The sequence below is a fragment of the Hemicordylus capensis genome, chromosome 4 (genome assembly GCF_027244095.1).
Source record: "Hemicordylus capensis ecotype Gifberg chromosome 4, rHemCap1.1.pri, whole genome shotgun sequence".
NCBI classification, from domain to species: domain Eukaryota; kingdom Metazoa; phylum Chordata; class Lepidosauria; order Squamata; family Cordylidae; genus Hemicordylus; species Hemicordylus capensis.
In genome coordinates, this window is record NC_069660.1 from 130171094 (window position 1) to 130190318 (window position 19225).

Genomic DNA, 19225 nt, shown 5'->3' on the forward strand with positions numbered 1-19225 from the left:
TTGGATGTATTTCAACAATTCTACACGCCCTTCCCCAATTAGTTCCCATTAGCACTGGTGTGAAACTTTGGAAATTTAGCTATTTTCTAGTTTAGTTTGCCATGACGGCGGCAAATGTTAGTTATTCCTTCCAATGATGTGCCAACAAGGAAGAAAGAGGCTTGTCTCCTTACTGGAGTAGCAGGTGAGGGGGGGGCAGGCAGAAAATGAGCTCTTGAAAAGGAGGCCGCAAAAGAGAATTTGATGACAAAGGATTGGTCTTGCCTTAATAAGCTGCCACATTAAAAGTGTACAGTACAAACCATTCAGTTCTTTGTATTGTATAAAAGTGTCAGACTGGGCATAGAAGTATAAAGGTGGCTTTATTGCCCCCCCCCTTCTCTCCAGTAACGAGGAACTTTGCTCAAAATCTCACCTCATATCAGACACTTGAGAGCTGCTGTACTATAAGGAATGAGTGTTCTCTGAAAATCAAAACTTTAGAAAAACTGCAATGAGATGGGCTGAGAGGCAAACAGGAATTTTAGAAATTGACACCCCCTTTTTTTTTTTAGAGAAGCATGAAACCACTTGGTATTCTAGTATTCAGAATCCAGCCATACAAAAAGCCAATATCTCGGGGGGGGGGGTACAACTCGAAGGCCAATTTTCAACTCATTAATTATTACATTAAAATTACTTAATGAAAGTGGGGGAATGGCTGGAGTTGGGGAAAGGGGCGTGGTGTCAGTGGACTCTGGTCCATGGGCTAACTGCATTGTGCTGCTGCTGCTCATCAGGAGGCTAGAAGAGGTGAATAGACCAAGAGTTCTTCATGGCTCCTGCTGTTGCTGCATGATATTCCTACCTGCAGGCCAACCGAAGGGTCCTGTAATACAGGTGAAACTCGGAAAATTAGAATATTGTGCAAAAGTCCATTAATTTCAGTAATGCAAATTAAAAGGTGAAACTGATATATGAGACAGACGCATCACATGCAAAGCGAGATAAGCCTTAATTTGTTATAATTGTGATGATCATGGTGTACAGCTCATGAAAACCCCAAATCCACAATCCCAGAAAATTAGAATATTACATGGAACCAAGAAGACAAGGATTGAAGAATAGACCAATAGCGGACCTCTGAAAAGTATAAGCATGCATATGTATTCAGTACTTGGTTTGGGCCCCTTTTGCAGCAATTACTGCCTCAATGCGGCGTGGCATGGATGCTATCAGCCTGTGGCACTGATGAGGTGTTATGGAAGACCAGGATGCTTCATTAGTGGCCTTCAGCTCTTCTGCATTGTTTGGTCTCATGTCTCTCATCCTTCTCTTGGCAATGCCCCATAGATTCTCTATGGGGTCAGGTCAGGCGAGTTTGCTGGCCAGTCAAGCACAGTACACTGTATACTTTTCAGAGGTCCGATATTGTTCTATTCTACAATCCTTGTCTTCTTGGTTCCATGTAATATTCTAATTTTCTGGGATTTCATGAGCTGTATTATGCCATGATCATCACAATTATAACAAATTAAGGCTTGACTTATCTCGCTTTGCATGTAATGCGTCTGTCTCATATATCAGTTTCACCTTTTAATTTGCATTACTGAAATTAATGGACTTTTGCACGATAGTCTAATTTTCCGAGTTTCACCTGTATATGCACAGGTATAGGACCCTAACCCTCAAGCTAAACACAAGTCAGTAATGTGATTGATACAACTGCAAAAAACGGTTAATGTGATTTAAGGCTGAATGAATGGGTGAATAAAGTCATGGGAGAAATAGTTCCACTTTATTCTGTACTACTCTTCACGTCATCTGGAGTTCTAGGCACAGGCTGGCATGATATGCAACATTATGGAGCCGTAATGCTGCAGCCCAGGGTTTCTTTGGACTTCTAAGCAAGCTCTGATGCTGTTCAGAAGAAGTGGAAGCAGCATTTTTGCAGGGGAAACCTGTGGAAACATTGCTTCCACATCTGCTACTTCTGAACAGCATCGGGGCTTGCTTAGAAGTCCACAGCAGCACTAGCAGAGCGTTACAGCTCTGTAATGGTGCACATGCCAGCCATTGCCCAAGAGACAAATTGGAACAGCATCAGGAGGTGGTGAAGATACTAATGGGTCTGGAAAACAAGCCATATGTGTTGTCAGAACTCTTACGAGATGTGCCACGTACCACAGGATTTGTTACATACGGCCTAAGGCTTTTAAATATAAAGATGATGATGGATGGAAGAATTCTCTGAAATATTATCTCCTATTCCAAATAATGCAGGAGAATATTCTTTTCTAAGTCTAATATACATGCCCATCCAAGTGCTTGGTTTGTCAGAGCTTTTCTAAAAGTGGCTAGAATTTGAAGTTTTCTGTAACAGCAGATTAAGGCTAATAAAAGGGGAAAGTATATATTCATCTAGTAAACAAGACATTGAAATTGAGGAAAAGCAACTGCTCTGCTCTGGAATTCAGCACTTTAAGGAATGTATGCTCCTATTCTTGGAGAAGGGAGGAAAAGCCAACTTCATTCCACCCACTACACTCTTAAGTGCAAAAGGAAGGTGTGAGATTGCTCTGTGTACAAGGGCATAGGAGACTGCATTTTCACAGCATCAGAATATTGACATCAGGACCAGCCCTACCATTTTTGAAGGAGGAGTGTACTTTAGGGCTTCTATAAATAAGAGATAATGATGGTGTCAAGCAGCCTTCCTTTAGGCAGCCCGTGTTGGGATACTATTAAAAGGCAGTAAATCATCAAGTTTATAATTGCATGTTGCTGCCCCATGCAGGAAGGAGGAAGAGAGTATTTGGATGTTCTGCCTCAAGTACCAAAAGGCTTTGGGTTATTTTTGGTTGGCAAAGGCATGATTTCCCTACAACAGATAATCGAGCTGGGGGAGGGCAAAATGGTTGGATCCCACACAGTAACAGAAGCAGCAACTGTGTATTTATTCCACAATAAAAGTAATTCTCTGCAACATACCTATCTTGGATATCTGTGTCAGCCCCTCTATGCAACAGAGTGAAGGCCACAAGCCAAGTGGGTTTGTCCATTATATTAGAATGCTCCACCAATAAGGTGCTCAGGCAAGCAAGTAAGATTTTTTTGGTTATTTACCCCTGTAACAGCTTTCCCTGTCTAGAGGTTTCATTCTGCAATGTTTGCAAAAGCTCACCATCTTTTAAGTAAACTTCAGTAACTGAGGTAGTCATCCTCCTTTATATAATTATACAAACATTAGCCCCATGCCAGTTTGGGGTTGTTTCGGAGGCAAGGCAAAGACATGTCTCTCCCCACAACTCAACTTCTCAACTAGCTCTCCACCAATGACTAAATAATCCCTCACTAACTAGGGAAAGGGCACATCTATTTTCCTACTACTACTACTAATGGTGCAGCAGGGAAATGACTAGCAAGCCAGAGGTTGCCTTTCAAATCCCCGCTGATATGCTTCCCAGACTACGGGAAACACCTATATTGGGCAGCAGTAATATAGGAAGATGCTGAAAGGCATCATCTCATACTGCACGGGAGGAGGCAATGGTAAACCTCTCCTGTACTCTCCTGTACCAGGGTTCTGTGGTCACCAGGAGTCAACACTGACAAGATGGCATACTTTACCTTTACTGTGGAAATCGTGGTGAGCATGACTTGAATCTCTAGGCAGACCAAACAAGCAAACCTAATAAGAGGCACTTAATTCCACTGTGGCCTACTGCCCATAGTTTTGATCTGACTAGCCTGCTGGAAAATGTGAATCTCTTCCTTTAACCAGTTAATAAAGCAGAACAATGCCATGTCTTTTTGGATCACTTTCACATTTAGTATTTTCTTCACCGATTCCAAGAACAGGCCTTGCTGTCTCAAAAAGGGTATCTTGAACAATGGCTTCTCATCAAAAAATCATACAAAATTATCGAGTTCCAGCACCATTTCCATCCCCCCTTCCCCCGAATAGCAAACTATAGACTGAGAAAACAGGTAGCAAGAAATACGTCGTTTGGCTTGTGAAGCCAACTGGACAGGGCTGCACAACATTGGCCCTCCTGCAGATGCTGGACTATAACTCCCATCATCCCTGACTATTGGTCACTGCGGTTGGAATTGATGGGAATTGTAGTAGTGCATCCTGCAGTAGGAGACTGCCCCCAAGCATTGTGCCTATCTGACTTTAGCCCCACAACTTATATGAGGTGTTTTCAGTGAGATCCACTGTGCCAGATGCGCACAAGTCAGAAAGGAAAAAATCTTAATATAACTAGAAGCAGTATAAAGAACATGGGAAGAAATGAGAGGAACTACAGTGGAAAGGAGAACAAGTTTGTGGAGAAGGCTCACTTGAGAAGGACCCTTCTGCTACTGTTCTAATGGCAAAGAAGAGAACCAAGTGGGAAGGGATCCTCCACTTTCCCAGCCTTGGGATGTATGCAGACAGCACTGGTCAAGGGGAGGGGCTGGAGTGCCATCTCTGTCGAAGCACTGGAAGACTCCAGTGCTCTTGTCTGGATATGTGCAGTCACATATATGCACTTCACAGAAACCACAGCCAAGAGTTCCAGGGTGTTTCGTCATTCTTTACTACCACTAATTAGATGATGTGTGTTTTCCAGGGAATTCTCTACGTTACGCTCCTCTGCATTCTAGAGCAGCAATGCTGCTTGTTACCAAAAGGCTCTCATTACTAAAGTCCTTTTGCCTCTCAGTTCACTTCAGCCTCCTAAAGCATGCAAATAAAACTGAAATGGAACCGAGTCAAAGGATTTTTTTAAAAATAGGCTGCAAGGTAAATCGATTATATAAACCAGGGTTTCTTAACCTTGGGCTTCCAGATGTTGTTGGACTACAACTCCCAGAATCCCTAGTCACAAATGCCATGTCTGGGGATTCTGGGAGTTGTAGTCCAACAACAACTGGGGGCCCAAGGTTAAGAATCCCTGATATAAACAAATCACTCAAGTGGCTCCACCCCCTCTCTACACATGGCATCAGGCATTACATCTGTTTATTTTTTACAAGACCCACCAACAAAGAGACAAACAGATACATTTGTCTTGCTAACAATTTTCATTTGTTCCCCTCTCAATTTGAGTGAGCTAATGTTAAAAAGGGTACTTAAACATACTTATTACTGTGCTGGCAACAGAAGACAAGAAAAATTAGGAGGACCATGAAAAGATTGTTTTTAATTCCATGAAAATATTCTCAAGAGAACCACTATTTTTAACAAAGCATTTAAACATTTAAAAATCAACACGTGCACAAAAGATTAAAAATTACTGGAAAGTTGTAAGACTCAGACAAATTCATCATGTTCAAAATTTCAGAATAATGAGATTAGCTAGCTGTGCAAGTACAAAGATTTTTTTCCCTCCCCTTATGTTTAATAACCCTCATAAGGTTGCATTATATACCACAGAAAAAGATTATTCTCCTGAGGAATCAAATCCTGGTCCTAGAAAAACAGTAGCATGAAACAACTGTTAGTCCTTTAAGAAGAAGTCTTACAAGAAGCAGCCCAAGAGGTTGTTAGGCAAAATCCACAGGGCTATTGGCCAAATACCAAAAGGAATGTGGAGAACATTTTCTCATTCTATTTATCTTCAAAATAAAAGAGCCACTAGACTGTATTAAAAAAACCAAAAACAAAACCTATACCATGTAGTTTTGTCAGTTCTGCGTAAGGTCACATTATATAAATAACCCTGTTTACGATATCCAAAAATCTAGTCTTTAGTGTTTAACTGCCCCCAATGTAAATACACTATGTCATCTGTGTAATAGTGGCACACTTAATAATAAAAGGAAGAAAACTTCCACACAATAATCACACAGATTTAGTTTTACTAATAACACTGAAGAAGTCCTAAAGGAATCCAGCACTGCTGTGTCCAAATATTGCTTCAACCCCACCCCCCACCCCAAATAGAAAAGCAAAATGTTTGTACTCTTACCTCAAACAGTAAAAAGCTGGTTTTATGATGCTTTAACTGGTTTCTCCCTCCCTCCTACTTCCCACATTCTAAGATTACCCTATTCAGCTAGATGTAAGATTATTTCATTAACAGAATTCACAAATGGCAGACAAAACAACATGAGCAATATGGGGTGCTGCAGACAACTATATTTACATGTGTAAACATTTCCAAATCTCAAATGTTTACAAGTAAAAGTGCACATAGATCATTACAAAGTTATCACTCCAATTTTCAACTGGTCCTTACAATGAAGCATCACTTCGAAACAGACGAGCACTTCAGTTAATAAGAAACTGGAGTCTTCCCCTTCCCCAACCCCAAAAATAAGAGAGACAATCAAGGAGAGAGGGAAAAAAGGCTCCATAAAAATCCTATTAAAAACATTCCCTCGATGAAAAATAAAACCCATAACATGTATTTTGTTGACAATGCATAATGTTGACAATGCACCATGTTCTGGCAGAGCTGGAGAACCCCTCTGCCATGGCTACCTCAGCAGCTGCAGTACTGTAGAAAGAGTCAGGAGGGTCAGGCAGAACTGAGACCCAAAGCCCTTTGTGGGCTACTGAAGTGGTCGTGTTGGCAATCAACCGATTTAGGCACTCGAGAGCGTTTAAGGCAGCATCTGAATGGCAAGCACTGGACTTCTGAAAAACAGTCGTTTGTCTTGCTGTGGATAATCTGTGCTGTTATCCTAGGTTTTCAGTGCTCATGAGGAGTTATTGAGGTGCTGAAGCCGGGCTCAGTTGCCTAGCACTGAGATGTGTTTCTTTTCCCAAATCAAAATGAATGTTAAGTTCTCTTCAGTTATAATGCCAAAGAACTGGAATGCAAGGATGATCATGATGGAGGGGGAAAAAAAGTTATAGCAGCATAAAAGGGTACTAACTGGAATAAAAACTTTAGTGCTGGAGATAAACATAAAGTGGTTTTTTGCTACAAATGCAGAAAAGAGGAGGAAGAGCTATGGAAATACAGAACATTAGGCAGGCAGGCCTGACACATACCTAGACATGCAGGAGAAGGTTAGGGCGAGCATGGAGGTGGCACAGGCAGAGACTGGTCAATGACATGGCTTTGACTCAAGGCCAGTTAAAAATGGGCATGAAAATGAGGCACCTGAAACAGCCAATGCACAATGCAACTGGTGAACAGCAAATGGGATTGTTCAGAACGGAGGACCACAAAAAGGATGCATTTGCAGATTGGATGCTTTGATTCTGCTGGAATGGAGCTGGAGTTTGCCACAGAAATTTTGAATGTATGTAGAAATGCGAACATTGTTAGTGAGAAACGTATGCCTGCATGCCTTCATGCAACTGGCTTTCCCCATGTCCTGCTGGGCCTAATACCCTCCCCCCAAAAGCAGCTGCATGTAACCTCCTTCAACATCTCGCCCATTTTCTCTGAAACCCGCTTCAGGAACCTGCAGTCCAAGAGGAAAAAAGAGAAGAAGAGAATTACCAGAGGCCTTTGCAAAGCGAGAAGTGTGCTCACTTAAAGAAAAATTATGCATCTGAAAAGGTTAGAGGATAATCCTCTCCAATGCATACATGTTGGCACAGAGCTTTTTCAAGTTCTTTGTATTGTACTTCCTAGAAAGCAGTTCATCCAGGAGCAAACTAGTGCAACTTAGCTTCCACTCCTCCCTCCCCCTTAAGCAAAAACCTACAGATTCTAGAAAAGGTAACAGCATTTAGACAAGCTGAGTTATATAACACATCAGACTAATACCCTGATCCATGGGGGCTTCAATGTACAGATAAAGATTTTTGCAACAGTTTGCCTATTCATTTTAACAAAGGGAACGACTCTGTATGCACACAAATCTGCTTCCTATATCAGAAATGAATGGGGTGGTCCATAGATATAGGAGTGTATGCAAACATTTTTTTAAACTAAGGGTGTAACATTAGCTCCACTTCAGAAAGAGACATCTTCCAAAATCAATTTTTCATGAGCATTTGTGGAAGGTGGACTCATCAGTTAAGTTTTAACAACAAAACAACCTTGACAAAACTTCCAAGTAGAAAACAACACAGGAGCCTGGTTCAGATGTTATAGGAAACCATGGTTTACTGTGACAGGAACACTTCATGGTGAGTCTCAGGCTCACGAGCTCTATCCTCCTCCTTTATGCATGAGGGAAAGAAGATTAAAGTTTCTATTTGCAATTTACCAGTTTCCTGTTGCCTCAAAATATGGAGAAATGGTTTGTACAAACCACAGTTCCTTGTATTCTGATGCAGCCGAAAATTGTGGTTTGTTACAAACCACAAATGGAAAATTTCAAACTTTCTTCCTTTGGACACAAAGGATAAGGGGAGAGGGAGCATGTGAGTTCAAGGCTTACCATAGCATATTTTCATCACAACAAACTGTGGTGTGCTAGAAGATTTGAAGCAGGCCAGAAACATACAAGGTCTCCAAGAAGCAGAAAGAAAGCAGAAGCAGTGAATCACCAGGCTGAATCCCCTTACAACCTGCTGTGTGCTTTCCTGAACACTTTCTACATTTCTTATTTTTTGTGAAGAGGAAAATGCAGACCTGATTCCCAAAATAAAAGACACACACAAAATATTTACAGAACAAGGCTATTTGCAAACATTGGTTGAAATCTTCCAAGGCTCTTTACGTGCAGGCAATTGCTTGCTCTCTTCCAGCAGAAAAATCTTTTTTGAATTGCAGCTTGGTTGTGCTAGACTGCAAGTTGCTTAACACACACACACACACACACACACACACACACACACACACACACACACGATAGCAAAACAAGGTGTAGGAGGGCGAGATAGAGGCTTCCATTCAGAAAACAAAGGAAAAAGCAGATGTGCTTTCCCACTTCTCTGTAACAGGCTCATTTTCAGTTCATTTCAGTTGCTAGTTGGAATAGATTTCTGGTTTGGGGGAGATGAAACAATACACTCTAAAAAACAATCAGCTGATCCTCTTAAAATATCTTCAAGCAAATAGAAACCTTACAAAAATTGAAAAATTAAGTAAACAAATAAAATAGGATGACCTGACCATTGATTGCAAGGGAATGCTTAAAGGCCCTCAAGCAGATTAAGGCAGAAAAATCAGACAGACATGGCACTGGCCAAAGCTAGCGAATAAACCAATTGAAACAAGGATGTTTTTCCAGATTTCGTAATGATGTCTCAACTTGAGCTCACATGGTGAACAATAAAATTAATAAGGATTCATTAAACACTCTAGCACTTTCCATCCAACTGTGCGCTTCAATATTCATTAAGCAAAGTTCACTGATACGTTGATGGACTGGAGGTTAGATATAGGTTACTGCACCTTTACTGTTTTTCTCTAGAGTCACATCTATGTAGGAAGTTGGCACATATCCTTCTTCTCCATTCTGCCTCCGAGCTCTTGTCCATCCATCCCCTTTATCTTCCTCTATAACGTACAGAACCTCCCCTTCTTTCATTGCCAGGGTACCTTCATTGTGACCTAGGAAAAATTAGGGACACAAAACATATTTTTGCAGCTCTGACAGGATTTAAATAAAATAATAAATTGAAGACAAGCTCTCTCTCTCTCAGCACATTTTCCATTCACAGGAGGAAACATCAAATCTGTGTGGTGAAACATATGTTCCCAACGTAAGCCAGAGAAGAAATCTGGTCCCTTGTTGTAAAGCTGAATGCGTGCCAATGGCTGTTTTTCTAATCTAACATATTTGTTTTGTTACAACGCAGAAGTATTATGCTGCCATTAAACAAAAATGATTTATGGCATGATTTCCCAGAACTTAAACCAGCTGCTAGAATAGTTTATCTGCAGGCAATTATTTGTAGGTAAGGAAAAGAAGTTGTCAGAGATACAGAGCAGCATCCGGATGAAGTCAGTGAAGGCTAAGACCCACTGAAATTAATGGGACCAGTCAGCAAGCACTAACTTTTCTTAAGGGCTCACAAAGCACATAGCATTCCACAGGTGTTTTGCGCACCGTGGGTGCTGCTGTGTCTTCCAAATGTGCACTGTGTAACCGTGCACTTGTGCAAATGCTAAGATCATGTGAGGGAGCCGCATGATCATATGGCCACTGGAAATAATGGCTGCGTGGCCACACAACTCTCGCACGCAATTTCAGTGTTTGCGCTGCCTACAGAAGACTGTTCATCAGTAGGTGAGCCACTGATTTCAATGGTGCTTAGACTTGATTAACTGGTCTGGATGCTGCCCACAGAGATCGGCTTAAAAAACAACAACCCAACTGTAAATTACACTCACCATCAAATGGATAGATAGCTTTGCAATGTCCTATAGCTGGCAGGGGATCATCATCTTCAAATTCGTCGTCAAATTCATGATGGCCATGCTGCTGTGGCGGGCTTCGGACTTCTTGGTTGGCATCATCTGTGTAGCTCCCCTCAGGGCTGCGAAGCAAAAGTTAAGACATGGGACAGTTGTACTGCTTAAAGCATGGATTTCTCAAGGATTTGTTTTTAAACCCTCAAACACTTGCAGACATCATTTCAGATCATATTTCTTTCCGAAGCTAACCTGACAAAATATATAAAGTTTAATTCTGTAACTGATGAATACAGCCATAGAAGAAACCCTTATACAGGCACAAGATAGACAGGCTTGTCCCTGGAGGCAGGAAGAATGGTCCTAGCCATCTGGCTAGCACATCAGAAGATGACCAGAGCCTTAAGCTGCTCTTTCACATGACTGGAACAGGACTGTGCTGTCATCGTCTCCTCCACTGCCCTGTACACGATACCTATGAGTGGCATAGAGTGGAAAAAAAGATGGCATGAATGCCACTTAAAATTCTTTAAGTGAGAAGAATCATAGTCCCCAAAGACTGTCTAGACAAAAGGGACGTTATCTATTTATCATATTTTTATACCGTAGCCTGATAGGTACATCTATAGGCAGTGTTCAAGGCTATTTCCAACTGTTACCTATATAAAGTACAGATCGCATGTGTGGGTTTTTTTAATTTTCAGTACAACACTCTAAAAGAAGCATTTGATCCCTGGGTCTTTGGCTGGACTCACACAAGTTCCTGCCCTGCCCCATCTCTATCAACCACAATCTAATGGTGAAGGATCAGTATCTCTGTTCATCCTACCTCTCCCCACCTCAAAGGAATGGGGTGAGATCTTGTTCTCTCTGGTTAGAACAAGATCTCACCCCATTCCTTTGAGGTGCGGGCTGCTGAGACTAGGGATGTAGACTACAGAGGTGGTGGATAGAGCCTTTGCACCACATTTGGTTCTTGGACAGTAGTCACCACTGGTTAGGTAACTAACATTTCTTCATCCTCAGAATGCCTCTAAGCATTAAGAAAATGTACTTTTGTTTATCAAGATACGTGATAAGGAAAGCCGTATAAATGTAACCTCAAACAGTTTACATTATACATAAAACGAATCAACAGAAAAATGCAATGCTATAATTAAAACCATGCCCACCTAAAATATAGCGCTCCTAATACAGGGGGCTATCAAAAATGCTTTTTCTGAAAGGAAAAACAGTATTTACAAGTCTTCTAGACATTTAATGGGCACTCCCTTTTTTCCTTGAGCACAAAATTCCCACAAAAACGGGGGCCATAACAGAGAAGGTCCTCTGCTAGCTTTTGGAAGATATTTCTGTGGGGCGGAGGGATTTGGTGCAAAAGGCCTCCCTCCCTCCAAGTCTTAATGTGGGTGAGCACTCTTGCCCATCTGCAATACCACATGCTGCTTTTAGCTCGAGCAGCCTAAGATACTGTATCTACCATGTAATGAAAATACTTCAACTACAGTTGCCAGAACATTGTGATGTAGACATAAAGCTATGGGACTCAAATGAAACAGGGTTCCTAGAGGTTGCGGTGGGCAGGGAAGACAAACTTTGTAAACTTTGTGTGCACTCAATTCCAGATAGACCCAGAGGCAGCTGGGTTTAGAAACCCACAAACACACACAGCAAAAGTTTGAAATAGTGACCTCTCTCTTCCTTGGGTTACAAGATGGTTGATGTCGCTGCTGTGTCTTCGGTCTCCTCTTGCTGCTACTTTACCTTCAACTTCAGAGAGCCAGGCCTGGAGAGAGGGGGGCGGCAGGAGGGGGGACGGAGAGAAGAGATCACCCAACACCAATGATCACCACACATATTCAGTCCAAACTAAATACTGAATTTCCATGTCACTACGCAGCCACAGTAATTCTTAGCTACTAAACCCCCAATATGTTCAAAATAAAAGAAATATACATCTGAACTGTTCTTGAAACTGAGTTCTCTTCTAAATTATTGTTGCTAGCTTCACATTCACTGCAAGTCCCATGTGCCACGGCTTCAAATTCCTTTAACCTACCTAACTGTTCTGGAAGTCCCTCCATTTGAAGCGATTCCTATAAGCGCACAATTTTCTCAAATCTAGTCATACTACCATAGCTAATGGAGAAAACTGAATCCACCAACACATTTTCTAGCAAACAGTCACTTCACTCTCTGCTCTGCAGAGAACAGCCAAACATGCCCTATTTCAATGAAGAATCTTGTAGGCAAAGCTGTCCATGAGATTTCCATGGACGACTCCTCTCTCAAACCAGATTCAATCATTAGACCTAGCTGACTGAAACATGGAGGTAGTTGCAACAAAGCTTTCCCCATATCCATACGAATACCCCTTTGGGGTTCAGGATGCTCTCTGGTCTAGGGATTGCTGAAACCTTGAACTAGCCCTCTTTTGGAACACCACCCAGGGAAATGGGTTAATAAATGTTAACCTCATTCTTGTGAATTTCCATCCGGAGACGGTCCATGTTGTTCATTGTTTCAGCCAGTTTTGGCTGAAGGCTGCTTGGATCACCCATTTGTGGATTTTTCTCATACACATCTTTCATTTTGATGAGTGCATCTCTATAGGAGAAATACATACAGAATTATTACAAACAAGAATTAGAAAATAATTGCTGCAAGGAAAAGGAAAAGCAATGAACCTCAGCCTCCTGTCTTGTACTGTTCTGGGAGGAAACTGTGTTGCACAAACACAGGAGATAACTAAAAAGAGGCACACATTTTTAGGAGACAGATGAAAGCACACATTTAAGACAAACTAGCTTTTGATGCAGAGGTTTCTTAAATAAGGGATGCTCAGAAAGAGACAGAAAAGAGGTTAAGGACAAGCGGCAAATACAACAAAAAATTACTTTTGATCTGTCTCTTTTTGTAGTTCTCTGTTGAGTTCATCAATCCGCTGCTGCAACTTCTTCCGCCTTTGTTCTGGGGGCAGATGGCTGAAATCTTCTTGTGCAGGACCCTGAAACAAAATGAAATGCCACCCTTATACATTAGGAAATGCAGCTCTCCCTTACTTAGTTGCACTGGCAGCTCACACATAACCAACAGCCATTGTTCAGTGAGTGAAGAAGCAGAATGGAACTTTTGCATAACAGTGCTGCAAATCATGGCTCCAAAAAAGGCACATCTCAGACTGAATGTGTGGCCTAACACTAGTTATTCAATCTTTGCTCAAGTTGAGGGTTTTACTAGGTTACAGTTAATACGCAGTTTCGTGTATTACATGATCTTGAAGGACAGCAATTTGCTTAGGAGAAAATTAGATTTGGAAGAAAACAAATTATATATCGGAGATCTAGAATAAACACAATATGGCATTATTCAGCAGTATAATATAGTTCAGCAAACAAAACTACAAGCCATTTAAAAAGAAACCCTAAAATGAAAGGATAGTTGGCTTACTTGCTTGAAAAGCCTCGAGACATTATGGTGGACAACCAGTTTAATATGAACTAAGCACATGATCTAGTTATGGAATAAGCAGATATAAGTTTAGTGTGAGTTCTAGAAGAGTAGCCATGCTTGCCTGCTACAGCAAACAAAGCTTCTTCTGATACTGTAGGCTCTTGTCCACAAAGGTTTATGCCACAACAAATACATTCGTCTTTAAAGGTGCCACAAGATTCTATCATTTTGGGCTTCTTTGACAGACACATGGTATGAACACTGTAAGATTTAACAGCGCATGATTTTAATTGCTGTAAGGCATCAAGTCGGTACAGTGATAAGTTCCATTTATCCTAGCGTGGTTACGACAACTTACCAAGCATGCATACGAGTTGTTCAGAAGAGGTGATCAAGGTTGGAATGCACAACGAGAATGCAAAGCAGCCATTCGGAAACGGTGACCACCAAAGGGTCACAACAGAATGCAGTGGGCTACTCTGCTTGCATCAGAAAGTGCTCAGAACAAGGCAGCACAAGGGGTGCTTTTGCATTCCACAATGGAGGGGGAAAGAGGAGTGCAATTTCTAGAGGAAGGTAGGACAGTCCCAAAGACAGGCAGAATTGCACTGGCAAATTCCAATAAGAAACTCTGAAACCAAGGGAAAAGTTGAAGGTTTTGAAGAGAAGATACACAAGGCTGAAAACAGTCCACAATATATTAAATGTTGCCATAATATTCTTATTATGGTACTGGCAACGGGGGGTGGGGATTAATAGGCTTCAGTTAGAGAACAGGAAGTTTAAGCAAGATCTGATTAAAAAGATCCTAATGCATCTCTGACTCGTCCAATGAGTGCAGGGATTCTTGTCTTAAGACAAGATATTTGACTAAATGGTCGAGGGGTAACCTTCAAATTCTAACAATTCTGCAAGTTCTTTGGGGAAGAAATCATTCCTGGATGTGTCTTGGGTTCCCTAAACCTTTGGGTGCAGCATGCATCCAAAAGGCATTAGACTGGCCCACGACATAATGCTGACTCCCTGCAGGGAGCAAGTTGGAAAGTAGCCTGAGAAATGTTTGCTCTCTTCTCCCAGCCCCTCCCTGGAGCAAGATACTTCTTCCCTTTAATTGTGGTTCAGTCACACATCAACACCAACATTAAAGGTTCAGAAACCTTTTACCTAGACTTTGAACCACCAGCTTAAATGTGTTTTGGATCTTGCAGTATTTATTTGAATCAATTTCTTCCCCACCTCTCCAAAAATGAGGAAGCTTACAAGAACACCACAATACACACAACTAGAACAGCACTAGCACAAGCAGGCTTATACAGGAGCTGATTATCTTTTCTCAAGCCATATATGGCCTTATAGGTTTAAGACCAGCACCTTCAACTGTGCTTGGAAAAAGTGAAGTTGTTTTAACACTAGTGAGGTTCAACTCATATAACCTATACTAGTCAACAGCCTAACTGCTACATTTTGAACCATTTAAACTATCAAAAATAAAATTTAGGGGCACATGCACAACAATCATCAAGCCTGGATGTTACTAGGGCATATATAACCATGACCAGGCTGCCTCTGTCCAGAAATGGTCATAGTTGGTGCACAGCATAAGTGCTTCAGCCATCCATGCAAGGTAGGCCTCTAAAGCACGGGGCAGATCAAAGAGCCCTGGTCCTTAAAGGCCAAAGCAGTCCCATCCTGAAGAGGTTGTATCCCACCTACCAACAGAAGCTCCACCCCAGCTAGATTAAACAGCAGTTAGTATCTTTGCTGACAAACTATTCAGCCGTGAATGAGGAGGAGGGCAATTTGCTCCAGAGAAGGGCTATGAAGATTAAGCAGGCATTCCAAAGGTTAGCTCCTGATAAGCTAGCTGCACACAGTGGGAGCCAACATTATGTCTGCACCAGGCCATTAGTTCATTTAATAAATTCACATTTTGTGAAATTGTGGTTTACCTAATTCTCTCATTTGTCAATGAAATTAAATGGGCAGACCTGGTGAGAAACAATAATGACCATAAAGCACTTTACAAAATAGAAGCAGAAGCACACGTTACAATTCCGTTTACTTCCCCCTTGCATATAACTCGCATCTCCTTAACAAGCCTCCAGAGACCCACTTATTAGGGCAACAGCCCGTGCTCAGCATGAGAACCCTCCCCGCACCCTTCAATTCTTGAACATGAGAGGAGCTGTGGAGGTGGTGGAGTATTCGTCCAGAGACAGGAAATTTACACCACTCACCAGAATCTCTTTGTTTCTTCCAACTGGAAGGCTAAACAGGTACGGCTAAATTAAACCAAAATAGGTTACATAATTTCTTCTTTAAAGTTAGGATGTAGTACATGGCGTTATTTAAAATTTACACCGTCTGTGGTTCAAGAAGATCCCTTTGTCTTAAGGGATGACAGGCAATGTATCTGGTCGAAGTCTTTAGTATGTGCATGCAGAACATTCTGTCAAAGAAAGAGCTATAAGACTATCCCAAAATGTTTTGAAAGTCATCCAAGTAGGATCTATATGCTACCCTCAAGATAATTCATTCTGGCATGTTGTCACAGGACACACCAAAAGAACCATGAAGTATGCATGAAGCCAATGGGTCAGGAGTCACCAGTTCTTGTGTGAGTTGCTTCGATACCATGTAAAAACGATGGTGCATACTCATGGGAAATGGGACTATCCAAATTCTTTTGGCTTACCCGCACTGAACTGGCCAGAGACCAATGTACTTGGACTAATCATGTATGTCTGAAGGATAAATGTTTAGATACTACAATTTACTTTACCTATGCAAACACATCCTAATATTGCTTTCAATGAAGTCAATACAAGCAGCTTCTATTACATTCAACACTGGTTGGTTGTGGACCATAATTAGCAAGTTCTGAGCAATAAACAAGCTGTTACAAAGACTAACATATCCACCTACTTGAGCACATGTGATTAACAATTTAATAAGTTAACTAAAGCACCAACCAATAATTACAAGCAAAAAACAGGATTTTAGAAGGCTGTGTGTGTTTAAGGTTTGCCATCTGCTTAGAGAAGCTGCTTCAAAGGACTGTAAAACAATAAAGCCTATTAAGTTAATCTTTTTCCAAATCTCAAGCTCATTTCCTTTTCACATCAGCAATGATGCGGTAAGTACTCCTTAAAAATATAGATTGTTCAGTGTGTTGAACTAGGAGGTTCCTATATAAATAATGCTTTTTAAGTGAAAAACTATGCAGTTTTCTTGTATATTGATTAAAACTGCTGAGGCATAAGAGATACAGTTTCTGTCATCCAAGAAATAACAGAAAGAACTGCTAAAAAGAAAGAACTGCTTTCTCATACTTTATTCAATACTTACTCTTAAATGCAATTCTTTATCTAGTCTAAAGGTACAAGGAAGTATACTTCAAATCCACACCTATTTTTCTTTATCCTCAGTCACCTCAAGCAACTGTAAAGGTAAAGTGTGTTGTCGAGTCAGTGTCGACTCCTGGCGACCACAGAGCCCTGTGGTTTTTCTTTGGTAGAATACAGGAGGGGTTTACCATGGCCATCTCCCGCGCTGTATGAGATGATGCCTTTCAGCATCTTCCTATATTGCTGCTGCCTGATATGGGTATTTCCCATAGTCTGAGAAACATACCTGTGGGGATTCGAACCGGCAACCTCTGGCTTACTAGTCAAGTCATTTCCTACTGCGCCATTAGATGGTGCAGCTAATTGTAGAAACATTACTAACTGACAGACTAAAATGTGGCTGAAAGCTACATAGCATTATGATGGCTGGATGATACCCATTTTTAGAGAAACCAAGAAAGCCTTAATACATCGTGACACTTGTCAATATTTCACTTTAATTACCACATGTTGAGGTCAGATCACCTTGATTCTGTTTTCCATCTGTTTAAAACATGTTTTAAGATCAAATCCTATTTATTGTAACCAGCAAGTGATGTAAACAGAAAAGTGACTCAGATTTTACTAACAGACTGGAAGTTTGAAACTACCTTTTTGACCAAGCTTCAAACACAGAATATTCATTTGTTATGACTATTCCATATAATCAACCTACCTTGCTTGTAGGAGAGAACATTAAGAAAAATCCTTCCCAATCCAGCACTTTGCCATATTTTTTTTCTAATCAGATGTTAATAAAAGTTGTGATGTGATATTCTAAACCAGCAAGCCTTTTATTACTAGTATCAAAGACTATAGACATCTTTTCTAAAGTACAAGTTTCTAGATGCTAAGATAGTTCTCACTTGCCCATCCTTCAATAGCTGAGACAGTTCTAGGAGTGCACAGAAGAAATGCCTCTATGGAGCTGGCTCGTGCACTATGTGTATAAACTGGAGCTCAAATATAACTCTGGATCGGAGGGTCTTGTCCTTCTGTCTTTCATTGTATAGGGTCAGCATAGGAAAACATCTCCATCTATAGGTTGAGCTACTTTATCAACGAGAGATCTCCATTAAGTACTGTGTGCCAAATCAGAAGTTTCTTTTGTTCACACCAAGCACAAATGATAATGAGACAGACTGACAAAGTGACCGGAAACATATTTTAACAATTGACTCAATGCAACTATGTGATGGATACGACTTCAATAAAATACAGCAGATCAGCACACAGGCCTTACCGTCTTCCCCGACCACTGACCAGTTCAGTTGAAAACAGAAAGAAACAGGAAATTATTTGCATGCTACCAACCATTACTTAGGAAGATTTTTAAATATAAATATATCTACTCTTTTTACAGGCTAATCCTATGCATGTTTACTTGAAAATAAGTCCCACTGAGTTCAGTGGGGCTTACTCCTAAGTAAGTGTACATAGTACTACAACCTTAATACTTTATAAGGTTCTGAACACTTTAACTATCAGCTAAAATACTGCAGAATGCACAGCTTTGGCATGTACTGATTCAGATAAAGGGGAACTGGTTCAAGCCAAAGGACAGAGGCCTGCAAAATGCAAAGTTTAATCTTGCTATTTAAAGGTATAAAAGCTTAAATACACTTATTTCTACATAGAAAACAAAGCGCACAGGAACACTACACAAAGCAGCAGGATTTGATGATGGCAATGGTCTGGTCTACTACAAACAGTCTCTAAGCAAGCTCTCATTTACCTAAGCCCAGAAAGCAAAATGGGAAAACTTGCACAAAACCCAGACAGGGCTGGCTCCAGGGGTTGGCCAGGGCAGACATCGGTCATGGCTATCAAACAGCCCAAATGGAGGGTGCTGAGAGAAGGCAGCAGGGGTAGGAGGCGTCCATGCTACCACTGCCCTTTCTTCCCTCTCACTGGTCAATGCACTACCTTCCAGGGACCCAGAGGTGGGTCCAGCAGGAAGTTACAGGGGGTGCCACAGGGACAATAATTTCATTTAAAAGATTTTTCATATATAAAAGTATATGAATATTTTTTTCATAAAAAGAATGTGGGGGGGGGAAGGAGGATCTTATTTATTTTGAAACAGAAAAAGTGTAAAAGAATAATCACAATGATTTTAAATTCAAATCCCTCTTGTGCTTGATAAAC

General features: G+C 41.0%; 1 protein-coding gene across 3 annotated transcripts in view; it reads right to left on the bottom strand.

Moving 5' to 3' along the window:
* Positions 1 to 5151: 5151 nt before the first annotated feature.
* FNBP1L (formin binding protein 1 like) overlaps positions 5152 to 19225 on the bottom strand; it is a 108524-nt gene continuing 94450 nt past the window's right edge. Inside the window, exons 11-17 of one of the 3 annotated variants that reach the window (XM_053244766.1) lie at positions 18321 to 18335; positions 13136 to 13245; positions 12713 to 12845; positions 11930 to 12024; positions 10218 to 10363; positions 9276 to 9434; positions 5152 to 7389 (exon numbers count right to left, since the gene is read on the bottom strand). In XM_053244766.1, coding sequence (XP_053100741.1) covers positions 7382 to 7389; positions 9276 to 9434; positions 10218 to 10363; positions 11930 to 12024; positions 12713 to 12845; positions 13136 to 13245; positions 18321 to 18335 — 666 coding nt within the window. In that variant the 3' untranslated portion in view covers positions 5152 to 7381. Of the gene's footprint in view, positions 9435 to 10217; positions 10364 to 11929; positions 12025 to 12712; positions 12846 to 13135; positions 13246 to 18320; positions 18336 to 19225 lie in introns of all 3 variants that reach the window. The other 2 variants (XM_053244765.1, XM_053244767.1) reach the window with 2 other exon arrangements.